This window comes from Coregonus lavaretus (assembly GCF_964263955.1).
Source record: "Coregonus lavaretus genome assembly, contig: HAP1_SCAFFOLD_1641, whole genome shotgun sequence".
NCBI lineage: Eukaryota > Metazoa > Chordata > Actinopteri > Salmoniformes > Salmonidae > Coregonus > Coregonus lavaretus.
Window position 1 is genome coordinate 49,255 of NW_028161515.1, and position 20,360 is coordinate 69,614.

Below are 20,360 nucleotides of genomic sequence, written 5' to 3' on the forward strand. Positions count from 1 at the left end.
TCTGGATGGGTGTTTATGGGTCTACAGTGACCTTGTCTGAGAGACTAATGGAGGAGCCCCTCTGTGCCTTAATAATGCAAAACCCCATACCCAACCATATGACTCAGTACAGCCTGTTTAATACGGTGGTGGGGGAACAAACCACCGGAGTTTGTCAGTTAGGTGCATCATGTGACCGACACTGACCATTCAAGCCTTGCCAACGCTTTGTGTCAGATTACTCTGACCACTGTCTGATCAAGTTCCTCTTTCGTACCCTCTGAAGCCCCCGATGGCCACCCTGCTGCTCACCCCACTACAGCCCACATCGTTTAGGCCTAGATGCTTGGGTGACTGGATGCCTCCCCGCTCCGGAAACCACTGGAGGTAATTTGTCTTTGATGGTTAATGGTTAGTAACTTGTTCTCCCCTCCCTCCCCTCCTTGGCAAGTCGTCTCTTAGAGTAACGTTGTTAGCCAGGAGGCGGTATCCCCCAGAGACAGAGGCAGGCAGGGGTCTTCAACCTGAAACCAAAGACACATGGAGAAACAACCACACCACAAAACCAGTCCTAATGCCCACCGGATCACAGGACAGAGAGCTGAAACACTACAGACTGAAGTGGAGAAACTCAAATCTCTGAAGATCTCTACCTCAACTACCGCATACCCCTGCACATTGACTCGGTACCAGTACTCCTTGTAAAAAGTCTCATTATTCTTATTTTATGGTGTTACCATTTCCTATTTTTTTAGCAAATGTGTATTTATTTTCGTACTTTTTAACTGCATTGTTGGGAAAGGGCTCGTAAGTAAGCATGTCACGGTAAAGTCTACACCTGTTGTATTCGGCGCATGTGACAAGTACATTTAATCTGAACATTTCACAGCTTCTGACATCACCACAAGGCACCGACGACAGCGAAAGGAATGACTGAGAAAGAGTTTCCTTTGGTGACAACACTAGTTTCCTTCAGCTCAGTCTAATGACAGAGGAGGATCTCAGAAACATTCGTCAACAAAGCAGGGCGCTTCTGGTAGAGGATAAACTGAGAAGAGTACAAACCACTTCAGATATTTATGTCAACTTCCTAACAACCCTCTCAGGTTAAAACCCACAATGATTGGATGTGATGCAGGGAGGGGAAGCTCTGAGGAAACTACTGTGACTCAGCCATCCTGAATCATTCTTTCATGTCTTCTACGGACAGGGGAGGTTCTCATGAACACATTTCTGCTGAGTGGGAAAGAAGTTTGCGAGACAGCAAAAAATATGCTCAATTTCAGCACGCAGGGACAGAGGAGGCTGAAGAGAATTATCAGTCCATTTTGACAGTATCATAAAATCTCAAACCAGGGTGTACGTCCTCATCTTACCCTGACGGCTCCAAATTGTACACTTCCTTATCAGGAAAGGAAACTTCCTCCATCCCTCCCACCCCCATATCTTCTTCCTTTTTTTAATCAGTCTTCACTTCCGCCTGGCTGTTCAGGTTGGCTTGGTGCCAGTGGGCTCAGCGAGGGTAGCCATTACGCTGCCAGAGGAGATGTTTACTGGACTGCCAGTCTAGGAACTAAAACGCCACAGAAGTGGATCAGTTTTATCTCGTACAGGCAGGAGGGACAGGTTCAGGTCATGACTTGTGATACGTTTATCCTGTTCTGTTCTAGTCAGGCCACTGTCACTCCCTTTTACTTGAACAATAAAATATCCAACTCATTTAATCACGCTGTCTAGATTAGAATAATCAATATTGAGCCATCATGTTAGTTACTTTTAACGTCGACCAGAGGGTAGACAGAGAAAATACATTAGAGCGATGATGACAACACTAGAGCAATGTCTGTCTGTGTGCAGAGTGTACCTACCTCCAGCTGATCTGAACTACCTCAGTCTGCATTCACATTCCACTCATTCTCTGGGCCAGAAGCTCTGTTTGAACTGTATGACAGGAGTGTGGAGGAATGAGGGAGAGAGGGAGAGCTCCAGAAAGCGAGAGAGTGAGCTCGGTGGTGCTGTGCTATCAGAGGCTGCCAAACAGACAAGGCATCAGCCAAAAGAGAAACCATGAGGGGAGATCAGTCTCAGACCCAATTATACACAGTCTCACACACACCCTTGCAGTCACTCCCTCACACACAGGCCCATATTCACAGTCCCACAGGGGCCTCTGTATGAATATTTAGAGGGTTCTCCCAGTTAAGATAAGAGCCGTGTTGTTGCAGGGAGGGCCTGTTCCCAGTAGACAGACACACAGAGACAGACATGAGCCACAGGAAGCCACCAGGACTCTAACCCCACTGAACCACCAGGACTCTAACCCCACTGAACCACAGCTCCCTGTAGACTGACACAGGTCTGAGCCCAGCTCCCAGTAGACAGACAGACCGGAGCCCAGCTACCAGTGTGTGTAAGGCTGTGTCGTCTTGGAGTCTGGAGTGGCTCTCACAACAAACTGTACAGGGGCTGGGTTGGGGGAGGACGCTGGAGACGGGTTAAGTACCACTGTCTACACACAGCGGAAACCAGAAAGTACAGAAGTCGATGGCCCAAACATCTGTTATTCAGAGAGCAGCCATTGACATCTCTCCCAGTCTTCCTCCCTCCACTGTTGGTGCCAGAGGATATTGCAAGTCAAAGTGTGACATAGTCAGAGTCTACCATTACTACCTGCTCAGTAGAAAACATGTGGGTCTTTTTCCTCTGGTTCCTCCTACCCTCCTCTACAGCCAGTCCACTGCAGCCCAGCCAAGCCAGTGGTGGGTTGGGGTGGGATTTGGATTTGAACCAGACTAACCAACTATGTATCCTCAATAGCCATGTTAACACACAAACACAACATAAAATGGCATTGATATTTTCTCTGCTGTCATTCTTTTGCAAATTCACCGTCCTCATATTGGCACTAGAACTTCCTTTTCTAGAAGCTACTTCGGAACACTTGAAAGATACTGTATTGAAGTAGGCAGTTCTGTGGGAACACCTTTGACATCAGAGGACGTTCCCCTTGTGCTAGCCAATGTGATTGTTGTTTTTCCTAAGGTTCACACCCACTCATCTCCAACTTAAACACGTGTAAATGTACCGCCTTATCACCTCACATCGTAGTTAACTTCAATTAAGTTGTGAATAAAGGCTTCCATGTCATGGTATGAAACTCTCCTCCCCCATCTTCCTTCATTTCCCCTCATAGAAGAAGAAGCGAAGGCTATGGAACAACCATCGAGCACAGAAAGCTTTTGTTTCCATACCAATCTTTTCCACCAGCTCCCACCCACACACACAGAGCAGTCTGCTCCCTGGGATCACCATCCACATGATGTAATGCTTTGCTACAGACTCACAGTATGGTCTATTCTATTAGTTTCTAATGGCCACCAACAGACCAGGCAGAAAGAAACTGTGGCATCATCTTGGGTCAAAGATGAAGAGGTAATTAGGCCAGACTATTTCCTACAAAACAGTGACGTACGTTTTCCATTTCCCCTTCATCTGAACATCCTTCTCTCATAGTGAAACTCCTCTGACACCACTCTTCCTGTCAGACGGCAGTGGGGATCCCCCTATCAGGTGGCAGATTACTGAATGGACCCTGGTCCATGACCCACAATTCCACGGTAGTGATGTAATCCGGTCTGGTCGCCACAGGAAACACTGTACATCTCCCTACAACGCAGCTTTCTTCATGCTAGGACTGATTGGAAGTTTCTCAACCACGCTTTAGGTGAATTTTCCAGGTTCCACTAACAGACTAGGGTTGGTTGGTCACCCACTTACAGGAGGCTACCGCGTGTCATAGACTTTCACTTGTGGGGGGGGGGATATAGTGCCAGAAGACAACACCCTCCTTCAGAGGAGAAGTAGTCATTGAAACTGTTCTCTGGTTCTAGGCCTGGCTGCCATCTACCCCATTAAACACCAATCACAGCTTGTATATCAAATACATGGGAATCTCTGCCAAATCTCTTTACATGCGCATGTGTCTGTGAATGCTGGTAAACGTGATGAGGTCTGAATGAAGAAGAGATGAGAAAAGGAAAGCAGAGAGATGGCTTAGTGACCAGGGTCTGTGGAACGCTCCAGTGCGAGAGAAAGAGGGGAGAAAGAGCGAGAGAAGAGAGCCCTTACTGACAGACTAGATCATCTCTGAGCCTGGCATGGTGGAAACACGCACACACCGGCTCCATGCTCCCGAGTTGACTACCTCACATGTTGACATGCATGACTGACAGTTAAAAGGACAGGAGTGTTGGCCATTTGTAGACTTAAAACATCCACCTGTGATTCCATGCTGTTTGCTAGGCATGATGGATGCTCAAATAATCTTGTTCCAACATTACACAGAAAGGGGGGGGGGGGGGGGGGGGGGGGGACCTCTGTGGTCTTAATCAATATTTTATTGACAGTTCATTCTGAACTCTGCTTCCATTGTAGTTGGCAGCATTGATCTCTATTCATCTTTGTGTTCAAGGCTCTCTACGTCATAGTCAGGAGTCAGCAGCAGCGGAGGGCTGGCTGGTACAGAGTACCCTGAGAGCAGTAGAACCATCTTGAGCTCTCGTTTCAGCTCTTTTTAGCCATTTAAACACATGACAATACCCAGGGGAGGGAGACAGGGGAAGAGGGGAGAGGCAGAGGGAGACAGACATCCCCCCAGAGCCCCTCAACCCCCAGAGTCTGGTTACACTGCTGCTCGCCTATCAAAAGCACTTTGTTCTGCCACGGAGACATCAGCCAATTACACAGCAGGGTGAGCAGGCAGATTGGCAGGGATTGGCCAAGGCATATGGGTGGCTCCACCCATTCTCCCCCCATCCCCTAACAACAGCAGCATGCTGGTCTCTCCCTCTCCTCAGCAGACCAACTGCTCTCGATCGCTCTCCCTCCAGTTCTGTCGCCATCTCCCTCTGTTCATACGTAACTGTCCGGTTTGGAGAAGCAGGCATCATTCTCCCCACCTCTCTCCATTTCCCCCTCAACCCTCAAGCACTCAGGACGACACTGAACAGACCCATCCAAGCCCAGGGTTTCAGCGGTCACACACACACGCTCCTCCTGGGCCTCTTGCTTGTTGCTGGCGGAAGGAAACACTGAACAGAAACAGTAGAGAGGCTGAGGCAGCAGAGGCATATCGTTCTACGCAGGTCCGCTCTACGCAGCACAGAACAGAGTTGAACGAGGTCTCAGCTCTGACCTACTTTTCAATCATCACTACAGGAAGGGAACTGGGAGTAAAACAGGCAGACGGTCAGTTCCTCTATGACCGCTTAGGGATACACAGGGGTGAAGTCCTGTTTCGTCTGGTGAGGAGGGTAAGAGATGGGTAAGGGGGGGTTGTGTCATTGTGGCTCTCTGCCTTGGGCTCTCCCTCCCCTCGTCGTACTCCCTCGTTCCTCCAGCGAGGGGAGCAGAAACAAAGAAAGAGGCCCTGCCCTTCAGCACAGAGAGGTGTTAACAGCAGCCTGCCTCACACAACACAACTCGGCCATCTTAGAATCTGATCGGCTCCATAAGGCCTGTGGGCGAGTGTGCATATGTGTGACTATATCCAGCGATTGGTCCAGGCTGTACCATGGATGGCACAGGTGGAGGCGGGCGGCCCGGGTCTTTGGGAGTAAGAACAGAACGTACCTGCTCACACACAGCCAGCACCTGTCTGAGCAGGAGCCGAGCCGTGAGACAGAACCTGGCCAGAATCATGCAACAAGAGAGGAGAAAGGCTTGGGCGTGTGTGGAGTGACGAGCAGTGGCCCTTTTCTGATGCGATGGAGAAACGGGCGCTGATTGACAGCTCATGCCCTCCTCTACTGGGAATGGGCATTTTAATTACTATTGATTTATTTTGGAGTTGTAGAAGAAGTACAGATAAGATACAATTTTTTACATTGAATAAAGAATGAATTATAATTTCACAATAAAAAAAAAAAAGGTGTGGTGTGTGTGTTCTTACGAGGATACTTGCCTTGTGTACCTGTCCTTAGAAAACCATCCGCTTCTAATTCCAGCATTCTTTCCTCTGTCTGTAGTGGCTTTAGAGGAAACATTATTTTCAGCAGAACACAGCTGTGCATATCTCACACATCCCAATTCAGACACCACAGCCTTTGTCCAAACAGCCTTGAGGAATAAAAGCCAGTTCGACGTAGAAAATACATTGATACTCGTCTTGGCAATTCGTTTCAGTCCCATCCTCCTTTGTAAATACATTAGCTCCATTAAAATCACAGGACAGAAGACCTTTAACATTGCATATTTAACGCCTTTCTCCATTGTTTGTCATAAAAAAATATACAACATTAAATATGGCCATCTGTCAATCAGCCATCGTAAGAGAAACTGAATGATGAGTGAAGAGAATAAAAGTTCCAGGTGCTTTCTAGATCCATGTTGTTGCTCAGAGTAGAATCCCTGCTGTACACCGACTGGTCTCATATTACCATACAGTTGGGATACATTACGCATGGCTGACTACACACACACACACACACACACACACACACACACACTACATGGCTGACCACACCGTTTAACACAAACACCTGCAGACATCAGGTTAGTGGGACAGAAGGCACAGGTTCACACACACTCAAAAGGGAGGCATGTGGCATTGTCAGAGTCTCATTTAGAACGGACAATGGCAGCATGGACGGGAGAAGACAGGTAGTGAAAAAGAGAGTAGGGGTGAGGAGGAGAAACCACTGAGAGGGAAAGTTTAGAGTAGGAAAAAGAAAGACAGTAGTACTGCAGCTTGACCCTTGGACATTCAGTTGAAAGTATTGGAGTTATTTTTCTCAGAGAGCAAAAGGAAACCTTGTATTAAAGCTATTCAGCAAATCCTTTGTGAGACAGAAGAAAATAAAAAAAACACTTGGCACTGAACCCAAAACTGAAGCAGAGAGCGGTAGAGGTTTAGACGCCAAGACGTCGTACTGGCTGTTAGAAGGTGATAACCTCCATTTGGCTGTCAATCTATGGGCTCACTGGGAACAGCCATGTGTTTGAGGAGGAGACAGCTGCTTTTGGAATCAATTCCTCTGGCAGGTTATTCATACATCAATGCCCTCATTTAGGGAGAGAATATGCACATTTCAGAGTCAGACCCTCACGGCTTCAGCTTTTCCATGAATTCATTTCACAGGACTATGAAATAAAACAGTATGGTTTAGACTAGCTTTTCTCTGGTGAGGAGGGAGAACATTAAACTAAACTAGCATGAAGCGCTACTGTATACCTTTAGATGTTTATATACTGAACACATTTATAAACGCAACATGTAAAGTGTTGGTCCCATGTTTCATGAGCTGAAATAAAAGATCCCAGAAATGTTCCATATGCACAAAAAGCTTATTTCCCTCCAATTTTGTGCAAATTAGTTTACATCCCTCTTAGTGAGCATTTCTCCTTTGCCAAGATAATCCATCCACCAGACAGGTGCAGCATATCAAGAAGCTGATTAAACAGCATGGTCATTACACATTACATTGTGATGGGGACAATAAAAAGGCACTAAAAAGTTGTCACACAACACAATGCCACAGATGTCTCAAGTTTTAAGGGAGCGTGCAATTGGCATGTTGACTGCAGGAATATCCACCAGAGCTGTTGCCAGAGAATTGAATGTTCATTGCCCTACCATAAGCCGCCTCCAACAACATTTTAGAGAATTTGGCAGTACGTCCAACCAGCCTCACAACCGCAGACCACGTGTAACCATTCCAGCCCAGGACCTCAACATCCGGCTTCTTCACCTGTGGGATCGTCTGAGACCAGCCACCCAGACAGCTGATGAAACTGAGGAGTATTTATGTCTGTAATAAAGCCCTTTTGTATGGAAAAACTAATTCTGATTGGCTGCACCCTGCCCAGTCATGTGAAATCCATAGATTAGGGCCTAATGAATTCATTTCAATTGACTGATTTCCTTATATGAACTGTAACTCAGTAAAACAATTGAAATTGTCACGTTTATATTGTTTGTTCAGTATATTAACATTTAGACATTTGTAATATTAACATTTAGACATGTATAAATGAATGAAAGGCAAGTAACCAGCTCCAATACATCAGAACTGAGTGTAGTCAAACTCAAATATCCGTTTCAGTGGCTGGCCTAAAGAGAATGTGGAATAAATAGTCAACACAGCTGAGATTTAGTGAAGCCTAAATCTCACTGCTGAGGAGGAGGCACATTTACACAGACAGAGACATCATAGCGGTTCTATTAAACCTCATTTGATCCCCAAGACACAGAGAAACAACGAGACAGACATGAGTTTCTCTAGAGTGAGCTGGACAGGGGGAGGTAGGTGGTTGGCCCATGCATGTGGGGGCGGCAGAGGCAGACTCAGTCTGGCAGTTTCACAGTCCTGTGGTTTGAGGACAGACAGAACAGGGCACAACTCTGTGGCCGTCTCTCACAACCAAGCAGAGCGATTGACAGCCAGGGAGAGCCATACAGCACCGTGCTCCCAGAGCCATGCTCCCACAGTCAATTAGCAGCAGAAAAAACGTGGCTCAGGGAGGCAGAGGGGAGGGGGGTGGGGTAGCAGGAGGGTTACTCTGTTACCCCAAAACAGAGAAGCATTCTGCACTCCGCAGCTCCAATCACACACAATCACTGCTCCATAATGGCGGTTGAGGAGCTGTGTTGATGCGCATCATAGGCGGTCGGCTCTGACTGAGCTGAGAGACGCTAAGCTGCTTTGTCCCATCTGTAAACGTCCAATCAGGGTCAGAGGGTTCACAGAATACAAATGCTGTGCTTAACCCCTAACCGACCTACCAGCCATGCTCCAGGAACCAAAACAAAAGCAGCAGAAAAAGTAAATGTGTTTTTTCTCAGCACTACAGTTACTCAATATAGTCCAGCCATATGACCATCACATTTCAACCATATTTATTTTCATTCACAAGCTATTCTCCTTTCAGATGCTCAAACAAAGTAGGCCTAAAAATGACTAATATTTCTCTGATGGAGAGAAGAGTTCTTTACAACAGGAGGAAAGAGCCAGTCAGCCAGCAGCAGCAGCCGTGGCTTCAACAGATTCATGCCCCATAAAACTAGCGGTGGATGGATTTCAGAGAGCATAGTCGGCTGCCAGATGCTTGGAGACTAAATGATTATGTTACGTTGTAGTCGCACTATACTGCTCTAGTTGTTAGCTGGAGGAAAACAACTATCAGGTCAGTGGATATCAGGGCCAACAGAAATGAAGTGGAGAGGTTTTCATGTGGTTTCCTGGAGCTGTGAGCTCTGCACTCCTGCAGCAGGCCCAGTGTCACTGACAGGACACACTGTGGATGACAGATACAAGCGGCTAGCGATTAGCTGGCCTGGACTCTGTTACTAAAGCACTCTTTCAGCTGAGACAATGAGCAACCTGGTAGGAAGACAGGACAAGGGGACAGTGTGGATGAACTGTAGTGACGTTCAAAGAGATGGCTGCAGGAGAGAAGGCTGAGTGTAATGCTAACTGTCAGGTCGATAAGATTAGCCATTACTCTGCTGGTAATAGAGGCAACCGCAGCAGAACAGACAGTTGACAGGAGGCTGACCACAGAGGACCACAGAGGGGTCCCAGCCTGGCTCTGCACCGGGGTACTGCATATGGGCTCGCACACTCTCACTGACATAGAATAACAAGCCAACACAGAGGCGGATGCATGTCCTATACCACAAAACAGCCTTTAAATCTAACAGCAAACAAAGAGACTGATTTTTTTTTTTTAAGGGCCATTCCATGCCAGCATAGGCCGGAAATATTTTTGGTATCTCCGATTCTTCTGGCAATCCTCACACTGTATAAACTTCCTTGGGAGGAAGGATGTTTGATGTGCTTTTTACATCTGTAACACAAGCCATTTCTTTGAGAATCCTGATGAAAGTGGCCATTCAGAGTGCAGGGCCATATGACTGTAGATTACAGTTGGCCAGCCTGCTCTCAACACAAAGCCAGGTGTTTAGCAGAGCTGCTCAGGATGTTTGGGGCTCACAACACTAAAGCCCCTCTCTGGCACAGAGCTGCAGAAAAAAGTCAATTAAGAAGTGATTTTCACCTCACAGCTTGGCCCGTTGCCTCACAAAGAACCCTGCGGCAGCCTGGGGACTGGAGGAGAGGAGAGACCCAGGGAAGGGGCTACAGGGCTAGGATGGGGAGGTGTTACTGTGAGCCGGCGTACTCTGGGGCCGTGCGCAGAACATTACGATGACGTATGAGAAATGATCAGATACAGAAGGGACAGAGGAGGGAAGGAAGGGTCTCCAGCAGATTAGAGAAAGTACAGAGAGGAGCAGCTGGTTTGATTCATACCTCTATCCCTTTCTCTCTCCTCCTTCTAGCTCTTCTCTTTCTCCTCTCCCGCTTGTCGGTAATTGAGCTCAAAAGGGATCCTGCTGGAGGTGAAATAAATGTACTTTGTCTCGGGCACACAGACAAACCTGGTTACCATGGTGTCACCTCTTTCAGGATCCTCTGCCAATGTCACAGTAAACAGGAGAGCCAGTCACACACCTCCTGTCCCATCAGTCACACAAAGCCCCACACCAAACCATGGCTACTGCCTCAGTCAGTGAGTCTGGCAGATTGTCCAGTGATAAAGGTACTCAACCAACCTTGAAGGAGGAGAGTCTAATGGTGGTTCCACTCCACTATGTCTGAGCACTAAGCCAGTAAGACCATTCAATACTCAGCCAGAGGAAACTAAATGGCTGCCTCTCCTCCACTCCCTCTCCATTCAGGTAGTCAAGTAAAATATGACAACAATGACTGATAGGCATAATAATGACAGCTCGTTCTGTCAGGCAATACCTTAGTTACTGCTGTGTCAAATACTTGGGAGCACAAGAGGAGTGTAAATTGCCACACATTTCACACCCCAGTAAGTCATGCCTCTCAGCCTGTTATACAACCACCACTCAGTATATTCTGTGCAGAGCTACTTTAGAGTCTAACTTCAGCTCTCCACTATGTTCAGACACTCGAGTGTCAAGTCTGAAACAGAGACGCTCCGTTCTGCCCCACTCCAGCAGTTGCTATAGTAACGGAGTGGCTAGGCCCCCTCCGATGGCATGGTGTATAAAAAACACATCTGGTCACTATGGTAACCCTGCCTTTAGGAGACTTCTGTTTACATTACATGGCAGAGTTGGTTTGGGTTGAACTTTAGGATTACCAACAAAACCATTACTAATCTCATACTCTGCTCTCAGTCAGAGTATACTGATGGACATCTATGGGCCCATATGGCTGTAGTGTAAATCAGCTGTAAATTACTAATGTAATGGGATTCAAGCCAGGCTTTGTTCTCTGCGTGTACAGTATATGAATCTGTCATGAGCTACATTTACTCCAAGAAGTGATTAAGATCAGTTTCCAGACCCGGCTCTGTCATTAGGTACGACAGTCCCCAATTTAATTATTTCTATCCTCATTAGTTTGCTCTGACTGTCACAGGTTGCGGTTTTTAGTGCCTTTCAGTCTGGGCTTTGGCTCCCTTCCCTGGGTGTACCAAACACTACAGTCCCCTGCTGTGAGGCCTAGTGGAAACTTAGCAACTAGAAGTGCCATTAAAATGCTGCCATTGTGCAGACAGGAGATCAAAGAGGCATTACTTTTGACTGACAATCAGATCAGAGTATTAGTCTACTTTAAATATGAATGCCACTGTTGGGTCATAATGAACGTCTGTCAAAGTGCTTTATGAAACCACATGATACTGTGATTCATCTTCATGTTTCCATTTTCAGGCCTCCAAGGTAACAGCAGCTCTCTAATGCCATTTGTGAAGGACAGACCGTGTGGCTAACCAAACTCCTGGCCTCATGCGTTTAGCTGACCCACAGGGACAAAGCACAGGGTGCCTGTTTATGGTGCGAGGGAAAGAGAAGGTGAGGCGAGGTATTCACACAGTTTAGACTCCAGCTGCATGACATCTATCTGGGGAAGCTTCCAACATTTCCTTTGGCAGTCTGAAGCTATAACAACAAAATGGGGGAAGAATGCAGCGAAGAGTGAGCAGACACGAGCAGAGGGAAGAAACCACCAAGGAGACGGCTCTTCCACCAAACAGATGATGAATACATAAACACACTAAAACAATAGAAGTGTGCTGAAAGCGGTGAGATCCCACTGTTGCATCGCCAACCCCTCAGCAGTTTAGAGGAGATTCTCTGGCTAAGCGGGACAGAACTGCCATAGCTTCTGCTCTCACGCTGATCCCAATGGAAATGGCGTCGCACTGCTCTTTGTACCTGGCTGAGTAATGAGAGAGTGAATGAAATAAAAAAGAGCCACTCTGTATTCTATTACAAGACAAGATGGAGCGGGAGACTAATGCGTTTCTCATGGCGGCAGTTCTCATGGCGATGGAGCACACAGAGCTGTAACTCTGTAACTAGTCTCCATTGACCTAAAAATAAAATCAACTGTTTCTTGCCTCCCCACCTTTGAGAGTACAACCCCCCCCCCCCCCACCACCACAACTCTCCCCCACACTCTCTAGCCCCCTTTCACTTTGCACACAGCTCACACAAAGCCAATGCAGCCCGCCCAACTACTACAACAGTTTATAGTGAGTCAAGTACACACTGTAGCCACAAGCTCATTACTGTAGTAAGCCAAAGGGAGCTGCCACCCAGAGTTAGGCCTGTCCTCTAAGGGGCTGATGCATGTTGAAAAGGCTGCATTAACATGCACTGAGAGGGAGGTCATCTTTCAGAAATGACCCAGGCTTGTTCAAGGGCCTCCAATGGTTGCAATAGAAATGGAAATAATAATAGTAAAAGGATATCTTCATCGTCACAGTAAATGAGACATCTGAAAAATGCTGATTCCAACGTAACAACCTGTGGATGAGTCAACAGTGTGCCAGTCTAACACAGAGCAGTGGCCAAAGGTCCATGTGGGGCTCTCTGGCAGGAAACAGAGATATTATACTGCTACATATGAAATATCAGCATCATTATAATCACCACCATGATTGCATTACTCGTGATTCATAGAGAATAAATTGGTGGAACCCCAGAACTCTAAACGACATGAGTTTTGTTATGAGTGCACTATGATTCAAACAGATACTGTATAAGTAAATAAGAGTCCAATAAACCAGTTATAACACAAAGCACTAACACAGCTGTGTAGTCTGATTATCAACAGTCTAATGTCAACTATATTTAGACATTGAGTATAATGATTTATAAAGCATGTTGAATATCATTAAGTTTGCCGACGACACAACAGTGGTAGGCCTGATCACCGACAATGATGAGACAGCCTATAGGGAGGTCAGAGACCTGGCAGTGTGGTGCCAGGATAACAACCTCTCCCTCAATGTGCTCGAGACAAAAGGAGATGATTGTGGACTACAGGGGGGGAAAAAGAGGACTGAGCACGCCCCCATTCTCATCGACAGGGCTGTAGTGGAACAGGTTGAGAGCTTCAAGTTCCTTGGTGTCCACATCACCAACAAACTATCATGGTCCAAAAACACCAAGACAGTTGTGAAGAGGGCACGGACAAAGCCTATTCCCCCTCAGGAGACTGAAAAGATTTTGCATGGGTCCTAAGATCCTCAAAAGGTTCTACAGCTGCACCATCGAGAGCATCCTGACTGGTTGCATCACCACATGGAATGGCAACTGCTCGGCCTCCGACCGCAAGGCACTACAGAGGGTAGTGCGTACGGCCCAGTACATCACTGGGGCCAAGCTTCCTGCCATCCAGGATCTCTATACCAGGCGGTGTCAGAGGAAGGCCCTAAAGATTATCAAAGACTCCAGCCACCCTAGTCATAGACTGTTCTCTCTGCTACCGCACGGCAAGCGGTACCGGAGCGCCAAGTCTAGGTCCAAAAGGCTTCTTAACAGCTTCTACCCCCAAGCCATAAGACTCCTGAACAGCTAATCATGGCTACCCGGACTATTTGCATTGCCCCCCACCTTTTTACGCTGCTGCTACTCTGTTTATTATCTATGCATAGTCACTTTAACTCTACCCACAAGTACATATTACCTCAATTACCTCGACTAACCGGTGCCCCTGCACATTGACTCTGTACCGGTACCCCCCTGTATATAGCCTCCCTACTGTTATTTTATTTTACTGCTGCTCTTTAATTATTTGCTATTTTAATTTTTTTCTTAAAACTACATTGTTGGTTATGGGCTTGTAAGTAAGAATTTCACTGTAATGTCTACAGCTGTTGTATTCGGCGCATGTGGCAAATAAAATTTGATTTGATTTGAATAACCGTAAAAAATATCCTCCTCGTTGCCCATTCCCATTGAGCAGCTTGTAACCATACAGGCTTTAGGAGTCTGTAATGTGGATCAATGTAATCAGTGGTTCCATTCTATTGCTTTATCCCCGAAGGCTTACTGCTGCCTGATGACGACAAGTCCGAGTGGTAGAGGGGGATCTGGGGATAATACCGGATTGACCGAGAGCGTATAAAACTGACCTGCCTAGCCCCAGCCCAACCATAGAAGAAGTCCATGCTGTCTGTGGTTGGACACTCTCGCAGGGTAGGTAGAAAGCGGATGTTTCCAGTTTTCAGGGATCCAGTATTTTCAACCTAACTTCCGTTTCCCCCGAAGAACGGATGTGAGGATTTCACTCAGGCGTCTTTCTACGCCTGCTGTGTTAGGGTTGGATGGCAGGACGCTGCAGCACCAACGGTTCCATTATGCTTTACAGTCAGTAGAGACTCACTAGAGCTCTAAACATAACCTCACCAGCTGAATGGGCTCGGCCAAAGCCTCTTGTTCATAATAGCCTTCATTCTAGTGACAGTCCAGTCTCCCCTGTTCTGCCCTCCAGTCACACCCATGGAGCCTATCTCCTACTGTCCAGCATCCTCCCTCCTCAGAGCTGAAGCAAGTTAAGGCCAAACCAAAGACATCTAAAATGTTGATTCAGCTTCTCAGGGATCTTGGATGAGCTGTGGCTGCCACACACACACACACTTTGTGGAGACAGCTTTTGTCCTCTCAGGGTTGTCCAGCTGTCCGGCCAAACCCACAGGAGTAGGACGACACAAATCATGGAGCAAAATTAAGCGTTGCATTCAGTGAGAATGTGGTGAACGTGATATCTATATATACACATACACACACAGACCCAGAATACACATGGTTTATGTGATATATAAATGATATACCCCGAACAGTCTCATTACAGCACAATGTCCGACACACTGTCTTACCGCAGAATATTCGCACATGATACAGTATATTTTAGCAAGATTTCAGTATGATACAGTACATAGGAAAACATCCTCCGCACAGATAATCATTACCCAAGTCAATACACTCACCCTCTTTTTTATGAAATCACAGCAGAGCACATTCCTTACGCTGTGTTCATCTGCCTGATACAGTAAGGCACTACCCTGGTAGTTTATTAAAGTAGGGCATGAGCCTGGCTGGTAGTTTGCCCATAAACAGGTTGGTCTAACTAACAAAGGAGGAACTGTGGCCGTGTGCAGAGATTGTCCCGAGATGATAACAGCTGATAAAAGAAAGGTTGCTTTACATAACAGGGTAAGAGGGGCAGGGTTTGTGACGTAAAGCTGCCATAAAATCGAGAGAGAGAGAGAATGGAGAATAGGAAGCGATGGGCTGGCTGCAGCTGATCACCGGCGGCCCAAATTAAAACCGGCCGTTTGGGGAGCTCCCGTAACGATGCAGTAAAGGGGAACATTGTCTGTTGGCAGACAGCAAAACACTGAGAAGAACTGCATAAATCCACCAATACATACAACCGAATCAAAAGGCTGTCTACCAGCTCCCTGCCTTTCAAGAGATCCGGCTCTCCACGTATTGTGGAGTCAGTGGTTCCTCCGATACAAGGGAGGATCTAACTATAGCTAATACTGAGAATGCTTGAGCGAGAAGGTGCGAGGGAGGGTAGTGGTACAGAGTAAGGATAAAGTGTCTGAAACATTCCTGTTACAACCTCCCTACCTCACAGCATCTCACTGACCCAGTTACAGTGCCAGGGCTCTTCAGAAAGGAACCGTGAACTCTGCCGTGTTCCACACATGAAAAAAAAAATGAGGATTAAAAAAAAATGACCATCTGCATTAAAACAGAAGGTTAAATTAAGCACATTCAGGCTCAGGTCCACAAACCCTTGTGGGTGAACACAAGGCCCACATTTAAATAGTAAAGCTGAAGGACTGAGGAGGGGAGGGAGAGAGGGGACAGAACCTTTACAGGCCTCGACCCCCGCTCCATTTCTGTTTTCCTCTTTTTGTGCTCCACACTGCAGTGGATTTTTCAACTTGGCCTCATCAGTTGTGCTCCTGATGAAACACTGACAGCTTCTTTACATTTGTAAAGATCCCTGCAGCAGCTGTGCTTATCCCACCACACAGCCTAGCTCTATCCCAGCACACAGAGGCCAGCCCAGCTCCACACAGCCTGAATCAGAGGCAGTTCTATCCCACCACACACCCTGAAAACAGCCTAGTCAGGACAAAATGGCCTTAGCTGCACATCTCCTCTCAGTGCTATGTTCAGTTAAACAACACCACAAATATAGCGAACGCTGCTACCCAACTGACTTAAACCCCGCCCCCCCTACAAATTCACTGCCATCCAGGACCTACTCTGTCAGAGGAAGGCTCAAAAAATGGTCAAAGGCTCCAGTCACCCAAGTAATAGACTGTTCTCTCTGCTACCACACGGCAAGCGGTACCGGAGCGCCAGGTCTAGGTCCAAAAGGCTCTTTAACAGCTTCTACCCCCAAGCCATAAGACAGCTGAACAGTTAATCAAATGGCCACCCGGACTATTTACATTGACCCCCCCCCTTGTTTTTACACTGCTGCTTCTCGCTGTTTATTTCCTATGCATAGTCACTTTAACCCTACCTACACGTACAAATTACCTTGACTAACCTGTACCCCCGCACATTGACTCGGTACCAGCACCCCCAGTATATATCCTCGTTATTGTTATATTATTGTGTTACGTTTTATTTTATTTTTTACTTTAGTTTATTTAGTAAATATTTAAATTTTGTATCTCTTGAACTGCATTGTTGGTTAAGGGGCTTGTAAGTACGCATTTCACAGTAAGGTCTACACCTGTTGCATTCGGCGCATGTGACAAATACGATTTGCATATACAAATATATAATTTCAGAGAAGGAGAGAGTATGTTTGTGCCTCTAAATGTCTGTCAAGTTGCCAGGCAAAGTGATGAGCCATCGTAGAAACCAGAGTGTGGGCGGGGGGGGGGTTAACTTTTGCCTCCTATCTAAGGAGCGGTAATTGCCTTGCCTTGTTTGCTTTTATTACGTTTTTTTCCTGACTGATGAATTTTAAAAGCATGGATGGAGCACATGGGGGAGAATAACAACTCTCACTCTGTTCCAGTGTTCCAGGGGACATGCTTAAGCCAAGCATGGATAATTGTCTAACGCTAATTAAGGGGAGGTTAAACCAGAGGGGCCAAGAGTTGTTGAGGGGAGGGTGGGGGTATTGCGTTCTGAGTGGGGGCCCAAAGAGAGGTGGGGTACCTCCAGGTTGTTCGCATGGTTTGGTCCGAGTAGATTTCTACTCCAGCTGCTGCACCTCAGCATATGTGAAAGCCATGTACCGTGCGGTCCAATTCCACACACACTTACAGCCACATGAACATAGATCTATAATTACACAAGAAGTTAAGAATAAAATATAAAAATAGACCTATATAATTTTAGACCTCAGCCTTGAGATTTTATTTGTCTTTTTCACTGTCAAATTATCTCACCAGTCCCAAAAAAAGTTGGAAATGTAGTGCATCGATTACTTTAATAGCATTGCCATAAGAGGTGAGTATTTTGGGGAGAAATAGTATCACACTCATGGGGAAATGTATTGACTTAAATCAAAAGTTTGTAACTATATGCTTAACACTTCAAGTATTTAGTATTATTTCACCTCATAATATAAAAGTATAATGTTTCAATCACGTTATTGGAGTGGAATGCTTGGGGAAGGCCACAATCGCCAGTTATGGGCTATCCCACTGGGCTTTGATTATTCTCAGAGCATCGTGGGCCACAAACAAAGTAGCCTAGTCAGCAGCAGGCCCACACGTGGCCAACATGTTTTGAGATTAGTTCAATTTAAATAAAAACGTGCATCTCAAATTATGTTATTATTCAACGTGGTTCATAATAACTTCACATTGTTTTCACACGAGGAAACTTCACACGAAAACACACGCAGTAATGTGAGTGTTAAACTCAGCCAAGCGATGTGCTGAGTGTCTCAGTTTGAGAGAGTACGTCATTGTTTAGTTTACGCCTGTTTTAAACCTACATTTTAAAGATTTAAAACCTTGTAGGTTACACAGGTGGTAAAAACCTTGAAATTGGTATAGCCCATTTCTGCCAAATTCGCCGGTATTAGGTAATTGCAGAAAGAAAATGGTCGCTTTCTGCTTCCCCTTCACATGAACCTCTGCAATGCGACTGAAACACTACCTCCTTAAAATTACACCATAAACAAGCTAGCGCTAAATCAACTAACCGCTTTAACATTTCGTTTAGCTGTATCCAGGGTCTCTCGTCTGCTTAAACTATTAACTGCGGATCCCCCGAGTATTTAGAAAAATGTCCGAGAAGCTTTAACATTCTTGCTCAGCAAGCGCAGTCTGCAATATATCCCATTCACAGAGGTCACACACAAACGTACTACACAAAATTAAAATGATCAGACCCGTTATCGCATATCAATGTTAGTAAACCAACACAGACAAACAACTCCTCCTGAGCATTCCACTACGATTGTAAAATATTGTAAATTCTACGGAAATGTTAAATTGCCTGACCCCCTTTCTGCTCTTTCCCCCTACGGAAAAAAATTAAAGAGCTACAGTCCACTCGTCATGGTCGAACCGTGCTATTCAGCTACTCTCAAGTCACATCAACATAACTAAAGTGAATGTTGTTGTGATATCCAACAGCAAAACAAGGTGTTCATTTATAAATACCACAGTTTATAGAGGGCTGCTCAGCATGGAGTATAGAACCCGGAATCAGCCATGGGCGATATGGCTGTCTTTACGGCTCTGAAAAGGGCTATGGGAGAAAACAAAGGCATTCTGAAAACAATTAGCCAGCTCCTGTAGAAAATTCAGACTAAATCAATAAACCTCACAACAAGTCGGTTGTTATCGTGTACAAATGATTCTAGAATGTGCATTGCCCTTCCATGGCGAGTTAATAATCAAATACATAGCCTTGTCTGATGTTGAAGAAATGAACCAACACAGACACTATAAATATATTCGACTATTTAAAGCAAAGACGTCTAACTGATAACACATTATACAACTTTACCATCTGAAAGGAAATTCGGCCCCAATAGGCCACAGCTGTGTAATGGTAACCTTCACACTCAGTGATCGAAGTTTATGCATTTTCTTCGAAACAGGCGAAATGAACGTGCAAACTTCTAAAGGTCAAATTATTTTATACACATTGAACAATAATAGTCAAGTAGTTACTCACGTATTTCTTTTGGATGATATTCCTCTTAGGTCTTTCCTTGCTCATTCTGCAATCCAAAATGTTTTGCTAAAGAGAGAATGGCCACATGAATTTCTTTCTTTGACTCTCGCTTCTCCCGGAGCACACCAAACACAATTTAAATCCCCGGTATGTGAGCTCTCTGGCTTTGTAGAATCCTCGCTCTGGGTTTCCCTTGACGATTTGGATTTCGTCAATAGATTCCAAATTAAAGGTCCACGACGAACCGAGACAAACAAAAAACAAACTCACTTCGGAATAACATATTCAAAACAAATAACTTCCATTCGCAGAAAACCCCTCGGCGATCTCTCTCCCGGCTATCCTGATCGACATGGATATTATAAAGGTATTAGTCTGTTCTTTGAAAAGAGTCGCATCTTCTTTAAGAAGAGGATTTGAATCGAACCAAATAAATAAAATAAAAAAGGTTCGATGTCCCGTTTCGGCTGGAACTATCAGACGACGAGTGTCGACTACTCCAGCACGGCTGCTATTCTGAACGAGGCGAGTTTCTTTCTTCCCCGGGTTCAGCCTATCACATCCGTTACCATGGACAGCGGCAACTTTAAAAGGCCTTTTTTCAGGCACCGGGTGAAAATCATTTTACAAAACGGGAGATGAATAATATATCCCGGATAAAGTAGCCTATCTTGTTCGAATGAATGGAATCCTCACGTGTAGGCTAGTTGGTTATTCCCTAATTACAAGTTACTTCGTTTCCTATTTCTCCTCAGTGGCTCGAGCATCCAGTGAAAAGCTGACCTGGAGCGCCATTCATATTTAGTGTGCAAATTAGCAACATTGTTTCAAGCCCTCAATCTATGCAATGCCAATGCTACAAAGTAATCGACAATATTCT

General features: G+C 45.7%; 1 protein-coding gene across 1 annotated transcript in view; it reads right to left on the reverse strand.

The window, feature by feature from the left end:
* Positions 1–19,982, reverse strand: part of LOC311120466 (protein Jumonji-like) — a gene marked incomplete at its 3' end in the record, with an annotated part of 67,261 nt that extends 47,279 nt beyond the window's left edge. Inside the window, exon 1 of the mRNA XM_084195053.1 lies at positions 19,481–19,982. Coding sequence (XP_084051179.1) covers positions 19,481–19,525 — 45 coding nt within the window. The remainder of the gene's footprint in view (positions 1–19,480) is intronic.
* Positions 19,983–20,360: the final 378 nt, after the last annotated feature.